The sequence below is a fragment of the Alexandromys fortis genome, unplaced genomic scaffold, assembly GCF_014885135.2.
Source record: "Alexandromys fortis isolate MF-2015 unplaced genomic scaffold, M_Fortis_MF-2015_v1.1 scaffold_140, whole genome shotgun sequence".
NCBI classification, from domain to species: Eukaryota; Metazoa; Chordata; class Mammalia; order Rodentia; family Cricetidae; genus Alexandromys; species Alexandromys fortis.
Window position 1 is genome coordinate 3,489,104 of NW_026068048.1, and position 24,074 is coordinate 3,513,177.

General features: G+C 44.5%; 1 protein-coding gene across 2 annotated transcripts in view; it reads right to left on the minus strand.

Annotated features, from left to right (window-relative positions):
* Uba2 (ubiquitin like modifier activating enzyme 2) overlaps positions 1-23,160 on the minus strand; it is a 27,085-nt gene extending 3,925 nt beyond the window's left edge. For both annotated transcript variants that reach the window (XM_050118962.1, XM_050118963.1), the window contains exons 1-14: positions 22,966-23,160; positions 20,365-20,448; positions 19,178-19,248; positions 18,218-18,282; positions 16,785-16,885; positions 14,176-14,297; positions 10,365-10,432; positions 9,234-9,355; positions 7,920-8,019; positions 6,742-6,905; positions 4,124-4,217; positions 3,913-4,025; positions 2,388-2,543; positions 1,326-1,422 (exon numbers count right to left, since the gene is read on the minus strand). In XM_050118962.1, coding sequence (XP_049974919.1) covers positions 1,326-1,422; positions 2,388-2,543; positions 3,913-4,025; positions 4,124-4,217; positions 6,742-6,905; positions 7,920-8,019; positions 9,234-9,355; positions 10,365-10,432; positions 14,176-14,297; positions 16,785-16,885; positions 18,218-18,282; positions 19,178-19,248; positions 20,365-20,448; positions 22,966-23,103 — 1,495 coding nt within the window. In that variant the 5' untranslated portion in view covers positions 23,104-23,160. The remainder of the gene's footprint in view (positions 1-1,325; positions 1,423-2,387; positions 2,544-3,912; positions 4,026-4,123; positions 4,218-6,741; positions 6,906-7,919; positions 8,020-9,233; positions 9,356-10,364; positions 10,433-14,175; positions 14,298-16,784; positions 16,886-18,217; positions 18,283-19,177; positions 19,249-20,364; positions 20,449-22,965) is intronic.
* Between the last annotated feature and the right edge of the window lie 914 nt (positions 23,161-24,074).

A 24,074-nucleotide genomic window follows, 5' to 3' on the forward strand; every position in this document is an offset into this window, starting at 1 on the left:
AGGGGAGGGGAGGGGAGGGGAGGGGAGGGGAGGGGAGGGGAGAGGGGAGGAGAGGAGAGGACTGAGGGCAAAGTGTTTGATGGTTAAGTAAGTGTTCCAGGCTGTGGTTGTTAGTCACAGAAAACTAACTGTGCTATTAGGCACTTAGGAATTCAGCCCCGAACATTCAACACCAAAAGCACTTCAAGAGGGGCAAACATGAAAGACCCACAGAAATCTCCCATTCAAAGCAAACCGATTTCTAACCTGGTCTACAAGAGCTGGTTCCAAGGCAGGCTCCAAAGCCACAGAGAAACACTATCTCAAAAAACCAAAACCAAACAAAAAACCCCCCACCAAAAACAAAGCAAATTGATTTAAACTGGACTCCCCAAATGGCCAGCCAACATATGACCTCTGATTATATATGACCTAATACCTCAATCTCTCAACAAGCAAAACTACCAACAGGAATCCTGATACTTCTTTTAATAATAATTTATTTACTTTTATTTTATGTGTGTTGGTGTTTTGTCTGCATGAGGGTATCAGATCTTGGAGTTACAGACAAATGTGAGCTGTCATATGAGTGCTGGGAATTGAAACAGGGCCTTCTGAGCTATCTCTCCAGTGTCCTCCTGCCAACCCCCCAAATATATATATATATGGTCTTACTCTATAGACCAGGCTGGTCCCAAACTCACAGAGATCCTACTGCCTCTACCCGAGTGCCAGGATTAAAGTGTGCGCACCCACGCCTGGTTTGCATTAGATTTACCAAATAGCTAAGAATGGCCTTGAACTTCTGATCCTCCTGCTTCCTCCCCCCACTTTGAGGACTGAGACAGGTGTGTGCCACCACAACCGGTTCATGAGGTTCATGCATGCTAAGAGAAGCTCTGCCAACTGACGATATTCCTGCTCCTAAATAGTTCAGTGGAGGGGAAGATGCAGGTACAGCACTGTGTGTCTGATTCTGAAAGCTGGGGATGGGGTGGGAAAGACCCAGCTACCAAGACCTTGCCACTCTCCAGTGTGACCAACAGCCTGAAGCTCATGCTCACCACCAACCTAGCCCTAGGGCCCACGATATAAACTGAGCGTACTTGGAAATGAACAGTGGTATTACAATGTGTAATTAGCCATTATCTGGGCACTGGAAGACCAATAAATCCCCAAGGCACATCAACGCCAGAAACCCTCCAAATCTAAAGCCGTGGAAGACAAAGAGCAGCCTGAGAAACCCCCACAAGTTCCACAGCTGTGAGTGCAATAGCAAACACCACATGAGCCAGCTTGTCCCTCCTTCAGGCAGATGCCCAGGTGAGGAAGAGCAAGATTGGTACCTTCTGTCTCTCCCTCTTCCGAGGATATCAGGATTGTTCCTTTCCCATCTTCAATTTGGACATCCGGTGCCACCATAGCAAACTTCTCTTTCACTATCTGAAGGGGGGAAATTAAATATGAACTAATGCAGCCCATTAAAGACCTAACGAAACCCTGTATTGCTTTTCTATACAGCTTTACCTCTTCACTGAAGAGGGTTCAAGTTATTCTTCAAAGCTTAAAGTATACGTGTGTGTGTGATATATATATATGTAAGAGTGTACACACGAGTGCCACAGCACTCAGACCATACAAAAGCTTTGGGATTGGGTTTTTCCTTCCACCAAGAGACTTGGGGATGGCACTAGGATCATCAGGTTTGTCTGATTCACTATGTCTCTCGGGCCACAGTTATCCTTTAATATATTCCCTCTGCTCCTGACAGCAGGAAACCAAGGAGTTGCCCTCCTCTCACTCCCCGCATACTGGGCTCAGGCAGAGCTTCTAACACATTTCCCCTCATTCTCCAAGTCAACCCTGTCATGGAAGGTGTTAAGACAGGAAAATGTCTAATCAGATCCTCAGATAACCTTTCCTGTTCCAAACAGCGTCTCCCCTAAACTTCTAAGATGCAACTTAAGTGACAACACTGTTAAATCCTACCTACTCTCCACACCCAGAAGTCCTTTCAGCTGCACAGCACACAACACTCTGTCATAGGAAAGAGCACCTTACACACATCCTTCAAGACCAAGTGAGAAAGAGAGCACACCAGCCTCAGCCAGGCATTGCGATGCAGTTTGTTCACCAACAAAACCAGGACAACTGAAGGATACTGCTGTTACAAATACCCACTGTCTGCCTCTGCCCAGCCAGGACCCATCCTCCAGTCAAGCACACCCACACCTTTCTAAGATGAGACACAAATCCTGGAACCACTGGCAGGAGAGGCCAGAGGGAATCTGGATTGCAAAGCCACCAGGAACGGTGCTACTCGCTCTGCAGCCAGGGCTTCCAGGGGAGGGTGAATTCCATCCTCAAAAAGAACTCAAAAAGAAGACAGAACTTGTCCTTGCACTTGCCTTATCCTGTAAGGTGAGGACAGTCACTGTGTGGACATTCAGTCGCACAGTCACCTCTGGCTTACTGGCACAAACGTAACAGCTGCTGTTGGGAGGATCCAGGGCGCAGGGCACCAAGAGCTTCTTCCTTGGGTTTGGCTGTTTATTCAAAAAAATCTTCAAAGAAAAAAACACAAGCAAGAAACAGAAACGCTGAGTTGCCATTTTACAGATGAATCTGGAATTGCCCCCATCCCTACTGTGTAGCCCTGACTGTCCTGGAACATACTCTATAGACCAGGCTGGCCTCGAAATAAAGAGATCCACCTGCCTCTGTCTCTCAGGTGCTGAGACTAAAGGCATTTTTTCATTTCTTATTATTTTATGTATATGGGCGTTCTGCCTACATACGCCTATGCCCAACATGCATTTAGTACCCACAGAAGCCAGGTGGATGTCAGATCCTCTGGCAATGAAGTTAGTTTTAAGATGTGGTGTGGGTTCTGGGAATGGAACCTGGGTCCTCTGAAAGAGCAGCCACCTCTCCCCTCTCCAGCCCATCTTCACAGTGTCTAAGATGAATTAACTCTCAAGCATCACAACGGTTCCCCTAGCCCAGAGGAAAGTAAGGTCACTATGCAGTACGGCCTCTGCCTGTAGCTTTTCCCACAATGAACACTAGGCCTTGGTGAGAAGAGACTTACAGGCCCCGGGGTCACTCCAGGGGAGAAAGAGGTACAAGGCAATCAGTAGCAGTAACAAACAACTGAAGCTAAGGCTGCAGAGCACGGCGGAGCACATGCTGACTGTGCACAAAACCCAGCTTGAAGGCCAGCATCCAGCAAAAGAAAGCCAGGATGACCTTTAACACTCAGGATAAACATTATGGATCCACTTTGATATTTAAAAACTAGGCACAAACAATTGAAACAGTCATATTAAGTATGAATAAGCTTAATAACGGTCATAACTCAAGCTAAAAGCCACACGAAACATTCAGCTTTCCGTGAAAATTTTATCAAAAAAAATTTAGAAGTTAAAAACATAAAGGTTAAAACAAAACAACAAAAAAACTGACTAGATATGGTGGTGCACACCTTTAATTCCAGTACTCAAGAGGTGGAGGCAGGCGGATCTCTGCGAGTTTGAGATCAGCTTGGTCTACAGAGTGAGTTCCAAAACAGAGTTACACACAGACACCCTGTCTTGAAAAACCAAAAACAAACACAAAAAAAAAAAAAACTGAATACTGGGAGTGGGGAGGGGTGCACTTGCTCTTAGGAGCCCCTTCAAGCCACCCTCAACTACAAATGAATTCAAGGTCAGCCTGGTCTACACAAGATAATCCCCAGCACATTTAATGTGTTTCTTATAAAATTACTCTTAAAAGGAAATTAAATAGCTCCTTAAATCTACAACTCAGGAGGCAGCAGTGGATCCCAGTGAGTTCAAGGCCTGCCTGGCTCATATAGCAAGTTCCTGATCAGTTAGGGCAGCATAATGAGGCAACATCTCAAAAAAAACAAAACTAAACAAAGTTACTTACAGTTCTACACTGGTCTATTTTTCCAGATAAAATCTTCAATCCTTCCAACACTATCAAGCCGGCAATCACTGCATTAGTAGTAGCGATCGCAGGAATGATGTTCCCCGCCATTGCTAGAGGACAGAAAGACATGGACAAACACATTTAGCTGTCAAAACAGAAAACTCTGCATGGGTTTGTTGATGATACAACTGAAGCACAAACAACTTACATTTTATATCAAATCTGCTCTTCATATTCATGCTGAAAATGTGCATTCTGAGGTTTGCAGCAGAAGTGACAAAATCCATTGCCGAGGGGTCATCCTGCCAGCAACACAAATGACAAGGCCTGGTCCAATCAAAGTCATTTCACTATCATTCATTACCTTCAAAACAGTCACATTCGGCCACACACCAGGAACAAAGGGTGACTGAACCAGAGGCTGGATGGGGAAGGCCGCCCAGTAAATAGCATGGAGGCTGACAGGGTAGGCGAAAGAGGCTCATCTGGTTCTCTGGTCCAGGAAGACAGTCTGCTAAGAACACTAAGAACCACCATGGTTGCTAGAAAAGCGCTCCTGCTTAAACAAATGCACTGAACTGGAAGGATGGTCCAGTGGTTGGTTAAGAGAACCTACAGCCCTTACAGAGGACCAGAGTTCAGTTCCAAGCATCCATGTGGTGGTCACAACATCTGTAACTAGTTCCAGGAGACTCAATACTGTCTTCTGACCACTGCAGGCATCACACACACAGTGCACAGACTCATGTGCAAGCAAGCACAATTATAAGCATGAAATGAAAAATAAATACACCCTTAAAAAAACAAAACCAGGCTAAATAGATGGCTCAGCAGTTAAAAGCACTGGTTGCTCTTCCAGAAGAGCTAGGATTTCTCACTACCCATATGGTAGCTCATAACTGTAACTTTAGTTCCAAGGGATGACACCCTCACAGAGTATATATAGGCAGAACACCAGGGTACATCAAATAAACAAACAAAACCAAATGAGAACATGTGTACATTTTTAAAACAGGGTTTGTCAGCCCTGGCAGTCCTGGAACCTGCTGCTTCACCTCACTATACTAGAATTAAAGGTGTGCACCAACATGCCCAGTTAGATGCCTTTATAACAAATGGTATGCGGGGCTACAGAGATGCTCAGTGGTTTGGAGTACTGGCTGGTTTCTAGGACCTGAGTTCAGTTCCAAGCCAGTATCTACACAATGGCTAACAACTACTGTAATTCCAGTTCCAGGGGGTTCACTCAACTCTTCAGGCCTATGTGGGCACCAGGCACACATGTCTTGCACACATGCAGGCAAAACAATCTCTCAGGCTGGAGAGACAGCTCAGTAGTTTAGAACATTGACTGCTCTTCCAGAGGTCCTGAGTTCAATTCCCAGCACCTACACGGTGGCTCACAACTGTCTGTAATGCAATCTGGTGCCCTCTTTGGTGTGCACAAAGACAGAGCACTCATATACATAAAGTACATCAATTAAAAACCCCAAACCACCCAGTCTCTCAGGGACTGGCTCTGACACCATGAGGGCAGCAGTGCTTAGGCTCAGGGCCATGAGCTTCTTATTTGGCCCCAACGAAAAAACAGAAACTTTCCAAATCACTAGAATAACAGCAAAGAAAATATTTCAAAACCTACCATTTATATCACACAAACCAAGAGACTAATGTTTATAAGAATTTCAAAAACTTAAACCTACTAGCTTTGTTTTAGATATCTGATTCAACCAAACTTTCAAAGTTTATGCGTACAAAGTTATCTGAGGATTCTAAAACTGGCCACTCATTTCTCTTTACTTTGAGACCCATAGCAAATCTTTCTTTTCCTTCCCATGCTGGGGACGAAACCCAGGGCCCCATGCATGCCAGGCAAGTAAGCAACCCAGTCAAGAGCCAGAGACACATCTCAGGTCTCCCATTAAAACTGTCAGTACTGAAATAAACTTTGTCACATAATCAATTTTACCTGCAATTCAAATGCCAATTAAACACAGTGAACTTATTTCAACTTTAAGAACAACTGCATCTTCCTGGGAATGCAGCTTGGTCTGTTGAGCAGCCCCTTCTAGCATCATGTAACTAGGTAAAGTGGTCCTACATCCACAGGGGAGGCAGCAAGGTCAGGAGGTCAAGGTCAACCCCAACAACAGAGGGAGTTTGAGGCTAACTTGCACTACAGACCCTGTTTCAGATACAACAGAACCAGGCTCACTCTACAGCCTAGGATGGCCTCAAACATGGTGATCCAGCTCAGCCTCCCAAGTGCTGGGACTGTAGGTGTCGGCCTCGTCAACAGAAAGGCAACCTCAGAGATGAGAGAGGTAGCACATGCTTTAACTGGTAAGGCCTGAGCCACACAGCACTTACCAAGCATGGACAAGGGCCTAGGCTTAGTCCCTGGGGGAAAGTGTATAGGCAACTTTTACTATTTTTAAGGTCAAATCAAGCAGATGAGCTGCTGCCTCCAAAAGCAGAGGCCTTCAACCCTGTTTTCTAACTTTAACACCCTACCGAGACAAATCACTTTCTACTCAATATAAGCCATGAGTGTGTTACCAAAACAAATTTTTTGATACTTGACCTTATCCATATGCACAGAAAATTCATATTCTAATATAACAACTGGAGATGAAAACATTCAAACAAAGTAAGTAATACCCCAAGTTGTTAGCTGTACTTACAACACAGGAACAGCGTAAGTGAAGTACATAAGTGACAGACACATTTCCAAACAAACCTGATCCTGATCCTACATGAGCTCAGCCCCGTCCCCCCTTTCTGCTAAGTGGACTCTCAGGGTCTCAATGCTCTTTGAAAACAGACCTTATCCCACATGAGCTCAGCTCCGTCCCCCTTCTCTGCCAAGTGCATCCTCAGGGTCTCGACGCTCTTTGAAAACAGGCTTGCATAGCTCTTTACATCCAGAACCTGCTGGTCTTTCAAACCCAACTGGGGTTCGTTTTGTTGATCAGATGCATTGGCGTCTCCTAAAAATGAGTAAGAATATTAAACACCTACCTCTACTTTGGTCTATTCAACAGATTCTACTGTTGGCCATTAAGATGTCATAAATAAATAAATAAATTAATTAATTCCATTTGATAGTTATCACTACAAGTATGTGTGCAAGAAAACTGCTGAAGATGTGGGCTGTTTAAGACCATGTCAGGCTCTCACGGAATTTTTGGAACATTCAAGAATATAACGGCAGGGCTGGGGAAAACTGGCTGCTCTTCCAGAGGACCTAACACCCTCTCTGGCCTTGGTGGGAACCTATACTCATATGCACATACCCACACAGCTGAAAAGCAATATATAAAAAAGGTGAGTATCATATTGTGCCCAGCACAGCCCACTCTGTCAGTCAAGCTGGCAGTCCTGCTTCCACTGGCCCAACGTTACACAACGCCACTGGCGCTATGTGTCACTCCAGGGACCTTTTAAAGCTCAATCATGCTGGACGCTGCAGCATAGTTCAGAGAAGGAAACACAGTATGCCACTGAGAAGGAAGAAGTTAGTACAACTGTTTTATTTCCTTGACTATAAATTTTAATAATGCATTTCTATATTAAATCTTAAAGCAATAAATAACTCAAGAGTACAAAGACAATTTTTACATATATTCACCACACTTTTGGGAATAACAAACACACAACTTCCTAATCATTAACTATTTAAAGAGAGAGAGAGAGAGAGAGAGAGAGAGAGAGAGAAAACTAGCTCCCGCTCTTGGGAGTGGCGTGTCTAATGATTTCTCTTTATAATCAGCCCAATCACTCAAATGCACAAACACGCATTCCCACAGTATGTAAAGGACTAGCTGGACTCTTCGCCCCCTACCCCGACCCCAGACAGGAAATCTCTATATAACAGCCCTGGCTGTCCTGGAATTCGCTCTGTAGACCAGGCTGGCCACGAACTCAGAGATCTGCCTGCCTCTGCCTCCCAAGTGCTGGGGTTAAAGGCTGCACCACCACCAGTGACTGGCTGCATTGTTTACCTTGACTCTGCACTTCAGCCCAGTCCAGGGGAACTGGAGGTTTCCTCTTGCGCCAGAGTTTGTCCATTGTCAGCAGATATCTAATATCATCTTTAAAAAGCTGAAACAAACAAATCCCATGAATCACACAGAGCCCAACTTCATTAAACACAGATCAAATTGTGCCGATTTACTTACTATAATTATACCATAAAAGCAAGTTTAAAGGCAAGGCACATGTAGACAGAGGACAATTTTCAGCACCATAGTTCAAATATTTGGAGAATTCAGGGCAATGGTACTGTCAGCTCTACGGATCACCCAGACTGTCCTACCTCCCCAGGAGTCCCACAAAATTAATCTGAAACACTAACGACACAAACTGGAGGGTTCAACAAACACACCAGCACCCTATCTGGAAAAACAAACAACAAAAACAAAACACACCAGCTCTGCTTCCATGCAATCCAGCTAAATACTGTTTTTAAAATAATACACTTAGAGGTTTTGTGCTCCATCTCTGCCCCTTTCATTTTGGGGATTGGGGTTAGTAAACATCTTAAAAGTTATAGAATTAAGAAATTCTGGAGTGGTTTGAGCTGCCAGGTGGTGGTGGTACACACCTCTAATTCCAGCACTCTGGAAGCAGAGGCAGTTTGATGTCAGCCTTGTCTACAGAGTGAGTTCCAGGACAGCCAGAGCCATACAGATAAAACCCTGTCTAGAACCTTCATCTTCTATGCCCACTAAAAAAACAAAACCAAATCAAAAACTCACTGTTTCCCAAGTTGAGCTTTGGTGCTATCAATAATCTGTTTTGGTCAGTTTCCTATCTGTGGCAAACTGATGTTTGTTTGTGTCTCTCCAGGAAGAGTATCACATAACCCCACAAGGTAGAAGGACAAAACTCCACAAGGTTGTCCTCTGACCTCCACATGAGCACCATGGCATATGTGTGCCCTTCTAAATTAAAATAAAAATTAATGATGATGATGATAATAATAATAATAAAAAGTAAACCTAGCTGAAATACTGTTGAGTGATAGAGTCTTGCTGATCAAGCGCAGAAGCCCTGGGGGCTGCAGGGTTCACAGTAAGAGCGCTCGCTGGATTTTCAGAGGATAGGGCTCAGTTCCCAGCATCCACATGGTGGTTCACTAACATCCTGAGTCTAGTTCTCTTGGATCAGAACCCCCACTTGGGGCAGCACCAGCATACACACGGTACACATAAACACATGCAGGCAAAACATTCATACACATAAAGTAAGTTTTAAAAGAGAGGAAGCAGGAAGCCCAATCAGACCAGAAGAATAAGGAAGAGAGTGAGACTGACCTTGGTAAAAAGTTTAACTGGATCATACCCAGTTGACTTAGCCCATTCCTTAGTGGAAACACGTTTAATGTCTCCATCTTCATTGGAAGCCCTGGCTCTGGCTTCAGCCTCTGTCGGCTCCCCTACAAAACAAGCATTGTATCTCAATGTACAATTACGTCCCCACCTAAGGGAGAGAATCACTCAATGGAAGGCAGCTGTACGGAACACATTCAGAGTTCCAGGACAGCAACGTGAGTACTAGTGTATTTTTGTGCCTCAGTGAGATGTGTTACTGTTGTTGTCTTCTTTAAAGGCATTCACCACCACTGACCTGCTTTCTGAGTTTTTTTTTTTTAGATTGTATTTTATATGCACAGGTAGTTTGACCTATATGTCTGTAAACCAAGTGGCTGACTTGTGCCCTTGGAAGTCCGAAGAGATATGAGATCCCTTGGAACAGGAGTTTCAGAGAATGTAGACCAACACACGAGTGCCAGGTCCTCTGGAAGAGTCAGTACTGACCCCGAGTCACCTCTCCAGCCCTAACAGGTTAACAGTTAAAACACGACCCTGTAAACAGAATGGGTGCTGCTCCTAGTCCTAATGATTAGATCTGTGAAATGTCTCATCTCGGTTTCTTTCTTACTTGCTTGCTTCTTTGAGACAGGGTTTCTCTGTGTAGCCCTGACTGTCCTGGAACTTGTTTTGTAGACCAGGTTATCCTCAAACTCACAGAGATCCACCTGCCTCTGCCTCCAGAGTACTAGGATTAAAGGCGCAAGCCATCTTGATCACTGTTCTTACCAGTGAAATGGAACTACTCCTTTGTTCTTAAACCTTTCAATCTTTGTTCTGAAAGCTTTAAAACATCATACACTTTTAATTCCAGAACTCTCGGAAAGTGAAGCAGGTGGACCTCTGTGCTTTGCATATAACTAGGGGCACACAGAAAGACCCAGTCTCGAAAACAAAAAAACCTACCATCAAAGAACAAACCAACAACCTCCCTAAAATGGGATGGGACTAGACATACATGCAAGCAAAACATCCATATGCATAAAATAACAATTTTCCCCCAAAATGCAATGGCACATTAAGCAACCTTAAGGCACCACCATTAAATCAACAACAAAGGCAACAGCCACTCACAAGCAGCTTCAGGGTCGGCTCTGTCAGGAGACACTTCTTGATCTGCATCCTCCTCTCCAAACAGCTGGCTGCAATTCCAGAACAGTGAACAATCAGGGAAAGGCATTTGAAACAGATGTGACTATTTCCCCAGAAATATCTATTTACAATAGTCCAAATGCTTAGCATGATGATTCACAGCGCATACATAATCCTAAGAGTATCCTGTTTACTCGTAGCACCAAGGCTAGATGAGATGTGTGACAATATCAACTAGGTTTCAAACATTTCAATATTCGAACGTGCTAGCAAAAACAGGCAAGCTTCCTTCTTGAAGAATATTTTCACACTAGAGGACTCACCAGACACCTGCAGGCTATTCCATAATTACCCATCTGCTACACAGTCCCAAAGTCTTATTCTAGGTGGCAAAATTCAGCAGAGAATAAGGCACTTCTTCTTCTTAAAGAAAAGAAAATAATACTAAACTAAACTGTTAAGCTAAGATTCTTCACCAGCCAAGTCACCCTAAACCTGGTTTGATTCTTCAGACACAGAGGCACCCAGCCTTTCCTCTGGGAGATGACTCAGTGAAATCTCAGTGGAACCCTTTCATATGCTTCCCCCACAAAGAAGCAAACACCGAAAACTGTAAAGCTCTTGGAAACACTTCCCAAGAAACGACCTTCTTCTGGTCATACTATTTAACTCCCAACAAGGCTGTCAATGTTTCACATCCTCTAGACCGCCTGATTAGGTGGGTCTTCCATTGAGTGTGACATAGCCATGCTAGGTAGTCAAGTTAGGGTGTTCTGTGGCCAAGGATCAAAACTGGGGTATCCACTATTTGGGCAAATACTCCCGTCAACTGAGCTGCATGATCCACACACCATACCACACTTTGTGGAAGCTTAGCTGTCGGCTACGACAGGGTCTTACTGTATAGTGGAACTCATTAGGTAGATGGCCTGGCTTAGAACCCAGAGAGCCGCCTGCCTCTCCTCTTGAGTGCTGTTATAGTCGGGTCACATCTTGTCTGATTTTTATCAACCACTCTTCTATTGATTTTAGAAACACATTTTACTGCAGTCGTGACCCAGCCACAGAAGAAACAAGATGTGACTGCCTCGCTGAAAAAGGTACCAAGCCACGTGGCTACCATAGACAAGAAATATGGGCTAATATAAGTTATAAGAATTAGTTAATAAGAAGAGCCTGAGACACTGGGCCAATCAGTTTATGATTAATGAAAAAAAAAAAGAAATACATTTAAAAAAACAAATTTCAGCCAGCTGCAAATCCTACATGTCTCTCCACATAACAGCCTGTCTCTTTTTGACAGCCACCCAACACTTTCTCTGATCAACTCTTCCTTCACTTTCAGTGCTTTTGATGTCTTTTAAAAAAATAACAATGGGGCTGGAAAGATGGCTCAGTGGTTAAAAGCATTGCTTGCTCTTCCAAAGGTCCTGAGTTCAATTCCTGGCAACCACATGGTGGCTCACAACCATCTGTAATGAGGTCTGGTGCCCTCTTCTGGCCTGCAGACATACATACACACAGACAGAATATTGTATATATAATAAATAAATTAATTAATTAAAATAAATAAATAAAATAAAAATAGCAATGTATTTACTTTTATTTCATTTGCACTGACATTTTGCCTGATGTATGCCTGTGTGAGGGTGTCAGATCTTAGAGTTAGAGCCAGTTGTGAGCTGCCACGTGGATGCTGGGAATGGACTCTGGGTCCTCTGGAAGAGCTCACACTTACCCCCTACATGGGGGAATCTGGCCCTTGGTGAATGGAGGGTGTCAGGTGTGCACATACAAGGAAAACATTCTTATGTACTTATAATAAAATAAATCTCAAAATAAGAAAATTGTTCCCTAATTCCAATAAAGATTTTCTCCACAATAAAAATTCTGATTTGTTTTTCAAGACAAGGTTCCTCTGAGCATAGTCCTGGCTGTTGCAAAATTCACTTTGCAGACCTGGCTGGCCTCAAATGCACAGATCTGTTGTAAATAAAATAACCTAAATGAATGAATAAATAAATTTATTTTTTGTTTGACAAATAAGTAAGTAAATGGATCTTTGGCCTGAATGTGTGCTCAGTGCACCGCATGTATGCCTGTGGAGGCTAGAAAGACACTGGATCCCTGGTAATAGTTATGGACAGTTGCAACCCCAGCATTTGGGAAGTGGAACGTCATCTCCAACTATGTGGCATGTGTATGTCCAGGTCAGTCTGGGCTACAAGAGACCCTGTCTCAAGGGGGAAAAGAACAGGAAGCAGGGAGCGAGGAGAACAAACACTCTCAGGGAAAAGTCCAGAGAGTGAGTTACTTAGTGAGAAAAGCAAGCACAATGACTTCTTGGGATGGATGCACTGGCCTCAAAAAACACATCTCCACTGCTTGGAGTGGGCGGCCCGGGACTCAGTGGGAAGGGGGGAAGGAAGGTTACCAAGGCCAGTGCGGCAGTGACAGATGATGCTGACAGCGGGACAAACAGCATCTTCCCCTGCTGCTGGCTTCCTCTCAATATCCAGTCTCACGAGGAAAACACTAGACAAATGCCAATGTTGGTCACTGTGCTGACCTGCTACTCAGAACCAAAAGGGTTGCCCAACACAAAGAATATCTAAGAAAGGAATGGTCAAGAGCTAGAGACGTGAAAACTCATGTAGCATCCAAGATGGGATCCTAGAAATGACAAAGGATATTATCTAAGAGCCACAAAACATCAAGAAACTTTTTTTTTTCTTTTTGGTTTTTTGAGACAAGGTTTCTCTGTGTAGATAGTCCTGGCTGTCCTCGAACTCACAGAGATCCATCTGCCTCTGCGTCCTGAGTGCTGGGAGTAAAGATGTACACCATCACTGCCTAACAAGAAATGTTCTAATTACTAATGCTATCAGAATTGATTTCTCTGTCTTCAGGCATATATCAAATGAATGTACATCGTTATCGTTAAAGGGGGAAACTGGGTGATGCACACCTTTAATCCCAGCCTTTAGGAGGCAGACGCAGGTAGATCTGTGAATTTGAGGCCAGCCTGGTCTAGAGAGTGAGTGCCAGGATAGCCAGGGCTGCACAGAGAAACACTGTCTCTGGGGGCTGGGGAGGTGTTAAGGAGATGTGTTCCTGGGAACCCCACTACTGTCTGGAAATTGCGTGCTAACACTGTGTTCTCAGTTATTTACTCAGGCTCTCCCAGCTGGGAATCAAATTGCCAATTATTTGGGGGGGGGGGTCCAACTATATCCTTCTCCTTTCAGTTTTGTTTTTTCATATATTCTGGAGCACACCTCCTCATTTAGGCCAACACTCAGCATTTCTCCATGTGTGTGACCAGTAGCCTTCCTTCTCACTACCATAGTCAGGCATTCAACAAGTGGTATTTTTTGCCATTGTTAAGAGTTGGTTGTGGATGGTTACTAAACAGGGTAGGGATCCTAACCATGACCTCAGGCATACCAGGCAAGCACCACACAAAAGAGTCCTACCCCAGACCCACTAAAGGATTTTAACTCCGCTGTGAACTCTTCTTTAACAGGTTATTTATAAGTATGTTTTCATAATTCCAAATATATACATTCCTACAAACTTTGTTGCATGCCTGTGTCCAATACCAGACTAAACATCCAAAATTTCATCCACAGCATGCAAAGAATGCTGTCTGAGCTAAACCCAAGAAAATCACTAGTGTCTCTTTGCCATATTTAACCACTATAAATATAACCCTTTTAAGACTATTTAAGCAAAAATGACCTCGTGTTCCATAATCTGCTCTGAAAACACGCCAGGGACACATAACTCTTACTTGAACAAATACTTAGCCCAAACGATGCAGTGAATAGGTTCAGAAGGTGTGTTCCGTATCGTACAGCCAGGGAACGTTCTCTGCGTTGGCTTAGGATGACACTCGTAGCACTCAGTCACACCCTATAGTCAGGACATGAGAGAGCAGTTACTCCACAACAGTTAGAAGGTGGTACAGCCGCAGACACTCCATCCCGACTTACAATCCAGCCCACTTCTATGCCACCAAGAAAAATTTAAACTATAAGTGACTGCAAAACCCTTACTGTATATATAAAGGATCCAGAGTCAAAATGCAAAGGCTAAATGACATGACCAAGTCGTGGCTGAGGCGGAAACATTCCTCCCAACTCCCACGCAAGTGGAAGGCAAATTCAGAAAGAAGAAAGCATTGTAGTACAACATCAAATCAGAGAATTATATTTTTTATTTCACCAAATAACAGAAAACTACAGGGAGCCGGGGGGTGGTAATGCACACCTTTAAAATCCTAGCACTCATGCTAAGGCAAGACAATCTCTGAATTCAAGGCCAGGGAGGTCTACAGAGAGAGAGTTCCAGGACAGCCAGGGTTATGTAGAGAAACCTTGTTTCCAAAGAGAAAAAAAAAAAGTAGGGGCAAGGTATCTCTACTGTAGGACCATCAGATGAATCCCTCTTTATCTCAGTGTGTCTCAACCTAAGCCTTCACCCAGGAGAATAAAAAACAACCTAACAGTTAACAGCTAGCGAATCAAAACTCTTGCTGGGTGGTGGTGCACACCTTTAATCCCAGCACTTGGGAGACAGAAGCAGGTAGATTTCTGAGTTTAAGGCTAGCCTGGTCTACAGAGTAAGTTCCAGAACAGCCAGGGCTGTTTACACAGAGAAAGCCCATCTTGAAAAACAAACAAAAAGAATCAATATGTTTTAATATAAATTAAATGGCAGATCCAGGATCTCCTGCTAACGCTACTGTGCCCTCTGACTTCCAATAAATACCTCGGATGAAGCCACCGAAAAGCACACTGTGTATGGTGCAGGTAACAAACACCTCCACCTCATTCTCTACTGACACACTATAGTCTATAAAGCACAGACCCACACACAACCTCTGGAGAATGGCACAGAATAAGCTTCCAAGACTAGCAGTTAAAACAAAAAAAAGCCATGCTTTGTAACATAGGTACCCAGTCAAAAATATACCAATGGGCTGGAGAGATGGCTCAGTGGTTAAGAGCACTGACTGCTCTTTCTGAGAACCTGGGTTCAATTCCCAGTATCCACATGGAAGCTTACAACTGTCTGAAAATCCAGTTCCAAGGGATCTGACACCTTCACACCAATGCACATAAAGTTAATTACAAATATTATAAAAAAAAATATGCGACAAGCCAGGCCATTTTAAGTATTTTCAAAAAGTACTTTCTAACCTTTGAAGGAATTCTTCAAATGTAGCTTTTAATGTTTAATTCCCGAAGGAGCTGAGATCTGAAGACCTAACTAATCAGTCCCGGGCTTTTATAAACCTAGGCTAAAGACGCACAGTACCCACTTGTTCGCTAGCTTCGCTGACATGCTGCAAATCTACCTGCACCCCAGACTCCTTTAGGTAAAAATGAACATTAGAGATCCGGAGTTAGGACTGGTTACTACCTCATTTCTACACCTGAACTAGAAGACTCCAAACCCAAAACTCAACTGTTGATTTCTACACTCATTTAGTGTGTGTGCATGCACAGGAGCACCAAAGTACATGTGTGGCAGTCAGAGGACAAGTTGTGCGAGTTGTTTTCTCCTTCCAACACGCTGGTACAGGGCTAAAACCTAAGTTGTCAAGCTTAGCAAGCGCCCGCTGAACCATCTCACTGGTCCAAAAATCACTGCTGACTTGTTTTGAGACAAAGTCTCACTATGCAGCCCTGGCTGGCTGGAATTCACTATGTAGACCAAGCTGGCCTCGAAGCCAAACAGATCCTGCTGTGGGATTAAAGAGGACATGTGCCACCATGCCCGGCACACTGCAATTTTTGGAAGTCTGACTTACTGCTTACCATCTACAACTTTACACCAAGCCCTATGACTACTAAGCATTTTTGTAGCTTGTTCTGTCAGTCTAAGAATTTCTGTTTGTTTGATTTTGGTGTTTCAAGACAGTTTTTCTCTGTGTAGCCCTGGCTGTCCTGGAACTTGCTCTGTAGACCAGAGATCCATTGCCTCTGCCTCCTGAACGTTGGGAGTAAAAGAAGGCACTACCATGCCCTGCTCAGGCTAACAATTTTAATATATACCTTAAGGTAGGAGGTCGTCTGGGAACTTAATGAACCCAGGGACCCAAGCATTATCCGGTTTTGTTTTGGTTTTTCAAGACAGGGTTTCTCTGCAGCTTTGAAGCCTGTCCTGGAACTTGGTATGTAGACCAGGATGGCCTCGAACTCAGAGATCAGCCCGTCTCTGCCTCCCAAGTGCTGGGATTAAAGGCGTGCGCCACCACTGCCTGGCACCACCCTGTCTTATACAGCATGAAATCTCTATACCTTGGATGCTGGCCTGCTTATACTATAAACACCCAAAGTTTTTTCCTTCCTAAGTCTCAAGTAAATAGGTGAAAAATAAGAACAAAGTGTTTACCTTCTTGATAGTGGTCACTTGTCCAAGATAACCAGCAGTCCCACTTTCAATGAGAGGCACATCGGCTGCCAGACACATTCTATTTACATGGTTTCGGGCAGCTGAAAGAAAACATGAGTTACCAAGAGTTTCTGAAGACAGAAACAAGTTCAGGATGACAATTATGAAAACATTTTCTTGCTTTCAATAAACCACATGTTCACTGTGACTAAGGCAAAGATAACTACTTTTGTCTGCAACACTTTGGCTACATCCTTAGCCAATGACATGTCATTGCAGGACACTCAGCAAAATCAAACAAGAAATGTGCTTTACAAATTTACTCTAGACAAAGACTCTTTTTTCTTTATTTTTGGTTTTTCAAGATAGGGTTTCTCTGTGTAGCTTTGGAGCCTGCCCTGAGACTCACTCTGTAGACCAGGCTGGCCTCAAACTCAGAGATTCACCTGCCTCTGCCTCCTAAGTGCTGGTATTAAAGACATGCCCACCATGCTTAGCTTTCCAGAAAGAAATATGTTACACCTACGAGGGTCTGGTCTAGGACCCTATGTTACAGGTACAGCTGGAAGAATTCTAGAGCCAGTCTTTAAATGGAGCAGCCTAAACTAGGCCTGGTGTACCAGCCCTTGGGAGGCAGAAGCACAATGGGTCAGAAGAGTTCAAGATCATCCCCAGCTACTTAGTAAATCTAAGACCCGCCTCAAGAATAGAGCAGAAAGGGGCTGGAGAGATGGCTCAGAGGTTAAGAGCACTGGCTGCTCTTCCAGAGGTCCTGAGTTCAATTCCCAGCAACTACATGGTGGCTCACAACCATCTGTACTGAGATCTGGTGCCCTCCTCTGGCATGCATCGAGGCAGAATGTTATATACATAATAAATAAATCTTAAAAAAAAAAAAAAAGAATGGAGCAGAAAAACTAACACCTTACTGAGGCCTCACCCTAAGGCACTTTACAATCACCTGATGCTCTGGCCCATTTGTATTATAATAGTCCTGGTGGACACCCCTCAGATGCTCATTGCCTAGGTCTAAGCACAAACAAGATGTACTGCAACGCAACCACCTGAAACAAATTCACAGGCAGTCTTCCTATGCCCTTCTAGCTACACCTTCTGGTAGAATAGCAGTGTATGAAGGCCAACTGTGTGTCCTAGAGTTATACCAACTGGCCCTGCTTATACCTAAAATTCTAGCACACCGGAGACTGAGGCAGGAGGATTGCCACCAGTTTAAGGTCAGCCTGGGGAAACAGGGTGAGTTCCAGACTGGCTTGGGCTGGGCAACAGAGACTGCCACACCCCCCAAAAGCCCCACCTATTCTTATTTCCTTTTGTGTTTAAGTTCTAATTCATAGTTGGACACTAAATCTCTAACCAGCTTTGACAAGGGGAAGAGGAAATTAACAAGATGTGAAACATTAAAAACACCTTACCTCTGTTATCTAACGCGTTCATAACCAATATAAACTTTCGAAAAAATTCCACATTATACTCTGGGCTGAAAAGCAAAACAAAAAGGTCACCAAAACTGGTCTTTTGTATGATTTTTTTTCTCAGCATAATAAATAGAGTCCCAAAATGGACAAATAACTGTAAAAATAACCATTGGTGGGAAGTATATGCCATAGTGACAGGAAGGCTGGAATTTTCCTAACACAAGCATATTTTAAAGGAACTATTCTCAAGTTTCTCTCCATCCTGACCAGCAATCTAAGACACCAAGACAAATTCTTAAACTGGCAGAAAGCTGGCATAACCTCACTAGTAACCCTCTCAGGGTAGCAAGTGCCTGGGAACATACAAGGGACACATTCCCAGGATCTGCATGGCCAGCGGTTTCACCTCACATGGTCACAATCAGGCAGGGTTCAGGCCCCTCGGGGCTCCGCTTTTAGCAGAACTGGGAAAGTGCAAGGGGTAAGAGGCAATAGGCAGATCTACAAAGCATTAAAAATAGCCAGAGAGACAAGTGCCTTGAGAAAGCTGAAGGCTCCCTCTAATTCGCAGTCACATGTGTGTGTGTGGCAGGGGACTTATGCTCATGGATCTTTGCTCTCCACGTCCATAAAGGCAGATTACCCATCATTACTGAGGTACGTGCAGTCAGACCCTACCACCATACACAACAGCAGCGGAGCCTCAGGCAGAAAGTACAGTTATTTCTAAGTCTCTGAGTAACTTCCTTACTGACATTAAAACATCGCTCATCTACATGAACTGGCAGAAGCGATGCCACTGATGGCACAGACTTAGCATGGTAAGTATTCTAGAAGTTATCCGAAAACTGCAGAATGATTCGGGCTCACATAGATGCCTGATAAAAATACCTTATACTCTAAAGGCTTAACTAAAAATTCATAGCAAATAGCTTTGTAACAGAATGGCGTGCATACTTCATGATGCTGTCATGGTGAGCCTCGATGTTAGCTTGGGGGTGGAACTGCAGCACACTTTCTTTGGCAACCTGGAAAACCAAAAGTAATTACTCATTTTTGTTGACATTTGAAATGTGACATATACAAGGTTACTTTACTTAGGTAATCATATATATATATATATACACACACACACACACACACACAAATGTGGTAAGATTTCATTAAGTATATACATATTCATAAAATTAGTTTTCCCCTACACTTTTATGTGAATGGCAAACTTCAGAGAAAATAGAAACCATGGGGATGGGGTAGAGCACTTGTCTACCTCCAGTAACACAAAACTAAACTGAACTAAAATGCAATAATGTCATTCACTTAAGAGCCTAAGAAAAGAAGCCGTAAATAACCACCCAGGTTAGCTTGACTACAAAATATAATGCAAGTTTAGAAAGACTCCTCTCAGAGGATGAAGGAACTCAAGTCTAAAAACCGACACAGCAAAATACCTGTGGGGAAGGGAGCTGCAAATAAGAAAATAGAAACAAGCACAAAGGGATGGGAGGGAAGGGGCTGGCAGAAAACAGAAGAACAAGACCTTTAGTCCCAACCCAGGAAGAATATTCAAAGCAGCAGTATCTTCCCTGGGGACACAGGAGAATCTGGCCTCTGGGATGCAAAGGAGCAAACTTAAATATGAAGAGGATACAAAAGACACCTCAAAAACAGCACTCAGGATTTCAATTCCTTCCAGACAAAAAAAAAAAGGGGGGGGGGGGGAATGTGGGCTACTCCTCAGCCCTTCCCTCTCATCACCTGAGCTCAACCCCCAGGACCCAATTGTCCCCTACTTCTATTCTCCTGCAGTGGCACTCACAGGTGCCCCATTCAAACTAAAATAAGCAAACGAATAATTTTAATCATAGACAAAAGAAGAGAGGAGCAGGGCTGTGGTGGTGCACGCCTTTAATCCCAGCACTTGGGAGGTAGAAACAGGCAGGCGAACAGGTGTGGTTCGAGGTCAGCCTGGTCTACAGAGTGACTTGGAAAACCCTGTCCTGAAAAACCAGGAAGAAAGAGAGAAAGATAGGGGAGGGGGGATGCTAGCTTCACCTACTTTCCCTCTCTCTAGGAGCCATAATCTGGCCTGTTGAGAGAGAACATCATTGTCAAAGTTCTAAACACACATGGGAAACAGTTACCTGAGCCTTTGACCTTCCAACGTGTTTCTTTTGAAACAAGAACTGCCTGTTGAGGTTGCTGACATCGATAGTATCCAGATCAATCTACAAAGGCAGAAACCCGGATGAATCACACTGTTGGAGCAACATCACTACCTTCAGCATTCATAGCTCAGAACTTACCAGCATAGAAAGTGCTTCTCTGGACAAGTCATACCAAACTGTTAAAAGCTACATTTAAAGAATATGGGCAGTGTCAATGTCAAACATAACCATCAAGGCCTGGTGGTGGCAAGCAAGCCTTTAATCCCAGTCCTTGGGAGGCAGAGACGGGCAGATCCCTGTGAGTTCAAGGCCAGCCTGGTCTACAAAGTGAGTTCTAAGACAGCCAGGACTACTATACAGAGATACCCTGTCTTGGGGGGGGGGGGGGACCAAACAAACAAAAAAACAGAATGCACCGAGGATGGCTAATTTTTTTGATTTAATCCTATTTCAGGGAATTCCTTAGAAAGCATAAAAGCTTTGGTTCATAAAAATGTAAAAATTTTAAAAACAAATAAATAGAAATATAAAAGTTTCCGGTGGGCAAGGTGGTGTACTCAGTCAGGTATCTGTGAGTTGGAGGTCAGCTTGGTCTCCATAATGAGGTCCAGACTAGTCAGGATTACATATAGAGACCCTGTCTCAAAATATAGATAGATAAATAAAGACAAAAGAGATAAAAGGCATTAAAGTGGTTGTCCTGCCAGCTACAAAGACGTGGGTTCAATCCCCCAGCACCCATATTAAAACAAGAGGAGATCCTGGGACTCACTAGCTGGTCAGTCTAGTAAATTTGGAGAGTCCCAGAACAAGGGAGCCACTGTCTCAAAAAAAGGTAGACAGTGCCCCCAGAAGACACCCTAAGTTGTCATATGGGCTCCACCCCCCCAAATAAATCAATACCCATCTGATTATTTCAAATGTGGTGTAATTTACTGTGCCTGTTCTTTTCCATTAAGTGATGTGGCAATCGGAGTTGGAAAAGTTTGTTGCTTTACTCTGTATATACATAGTCACTCAGGATTGCTTGAGAGGTAAAGTCAAAAAAATAAAATAAAAAATTCGTGTTTAAAATCTAACCCAGGAGCTGGAGACAGGGCTCAACAGTTAAGAGTGCTGGCTGCTCTTGCATTGGACCTGGGGCCCAATTCTCAGAACCTACATTGGTTAACACCATTTCCAGGGGATTCAATGCCCCTCCTGGCCTCCGAGGGCACCAGGAACAGACACATAAACTAAGGGAAATTTTTTAAAATAAAAATAAAATTTAGGGGCTGGAGAGATAGTTCAGAGGTTAAGAGCACTGCTCTTCCAGAGAACCTGAGTTCAATTCCCAGCAACCACATGATGGCTCACAACCATCTGTAATGAGATCTGCTGCCCACAACACTGTATACATAATAAATATTTTTTAAAAAGTATAAAAACATCTAAGTACTGAAATATCCATTTGTACTTCAAAGCTCCCAGCGTCCTAAACATCTGTCATCCTTACGAGATGGAATCTCGTGAACCTCCTCCTTATTTACACTACAGTTCACTACAGACATTAGACCAAAGAAAAACAATTAAAGATCATTTACTTTTCAATTCACTCTTGTCTACTGCAAAAACTATTCTTTTTTTAACATAGCCTCCAGAATTACCAACAGACTGGATTCTCTGTGGCCTGGAACTGAGTGTGAAGTCTAATCAATGCATAGAAAAATAGACTCCAATTCTGCCTCGCCTTACATCCTGACACCTGTAACCACGTTTCTGCTAATCCTTAAGGCATTTTCAACTCACATCCCAGTTCCAGATAGTATCTCCAACACGTTAACAAACTACAGCGGCTTCCTGTCATTGCACACTAAAGCAAAACTTAGATTATGGACAATCAAAAACTTTTTTAAATTTCTTGAGGAAAAGTCTTGCTACGTAGCCCAAGCGAACCTCAACTCCCGAACCTACTGTCTCCCGATTGCAGGGATTACACGTGGTCACCCAATCGCGCAAACCCAAGGGAACACCGAATGACATAAACGGCAGTGTCCCATCTGCACTGTGCCTAGCCCAGAGGCGCGCGAGCCCGAAAGGAGTTCATCCAGCCACTAGCGGCATCCCCTCAGGGTAAGTTACTCAACCTCACAGCGCCTTACTTCCCTCATCTGTTAAAAATAAAACGGGATGCGAACACTTGCAACCTAGAGGCCGGGGGCATACTCGAGTAAATGCATGTGAGCACGCCCGGGATGCTGCTGCTGCTGCTGCTGCTGCTGCTGCAGCCGCTCTGCCGCGGGGTCGTTACTTTCAAGTTAGGGGCACGTTCGAATTAAAGTCACAGCATCCACAGGGGTCTCGATCACTTCCTGCATCCCAGAGTAACTGGGGAAACTGTTCGGCGCGGGCAGGCCCGGGGAGCGGAGGCCTACAGATAGGAGGCCGGGAAGCCGGGGCCCAGCGTCCCCGCCAATCTGCTCCCGGAGCGGCGACCCTGATCCCCGGCCCGAGGGCCGCACCGCCCTGACTCCCGCCCAGAATTCGGGCCCCGCGTCCTGCAGACAGCCCGCCATTCAGCCGGAGGCCGGGCCTCACCAGATCGATGTGAGAGAAGCCGGTGAGCACCAGGTTCTTGAGCAGCTCACAGCCGATGCCACCGGCGCCCACCACCAGCACCCGGCCGCGGGACACTGCCTCGGCCAGCTCCCGGGGAAGCCCCCGCGACAGTGCCATGGCGGGACGTCCACGATCCGCGGTCGGAGGCGGGAGAACCCGAGCGGCAGCCGGAAGTCAGTGGGGGAAGGGCGGCGCAGCTTCCGCTTCTGCGCACTACGGAACGCCAGCCCGCGCAAGGACGGGTCCAGGAGACACCCCGAGTGCAGGGGTATCTTCCTGCGCAGTTCTAGACGCGCACAGACCCGCACTCGGCCTGAGAAGCATAGGGTCACGTACCTTGGTTTTAACTCCCAACGAAAACTCCTTACGTAGGAGTTTAAAAACAAACTATGACTCTATATGTAAGCAGCATCTGCAAATTAAGGAATTTTTGGTTTTTCAAGACAGGGTTTCTCTGTAGCTTTGGAGCCTGTCTTGGAACTAGCTCTTGTAGACCAGACTGGCCTCAAACTTAGAGACCTGCCTGTCTCTGCCTCCCAAGTGCTGGGATTAAAGGCGTTTGCCACGCCACCTGGCCATTGCTTTTTTTTTTAAATATTTATGTATGTATGTATGTATGTATGTATGTATGTATATAATAGTCTATCTGTATGTATGTCTGCAGGCCAGAAGAGGGCACCAGACCTCATTACAGATGGTTGTAAGCCACCATGTGGCCATGTGGTTGCTGGGAATTGAACTCAGGACCTTTGGAAGAGCAGGCAATGCTCTTAACCACTGAGCCTTCTCTCCAGCCCCCTGGGCATTGCTCTTGATGAGACTGGAATCTAAGACTTTGAGTGGTAAACACACCCAACATCCTCAGCCCAGGTTATCCTTTGTGAGCATAGGGACCTATTCTTTGCCAATACATATTGCTTGGATACACACACGAAGGGTGAAGATGCCCCAGTTACTGTTAAAGATGCAGGAACGGGTTCAATCAACTCAACTGTACATTTAGAAAAATGAAACTATTGGGCCGGACGGTGGTGGCGCACGCCTTTAATCCCAGCACTCGGGAGGCAGAGGCAGGAGGATCTCTGTGA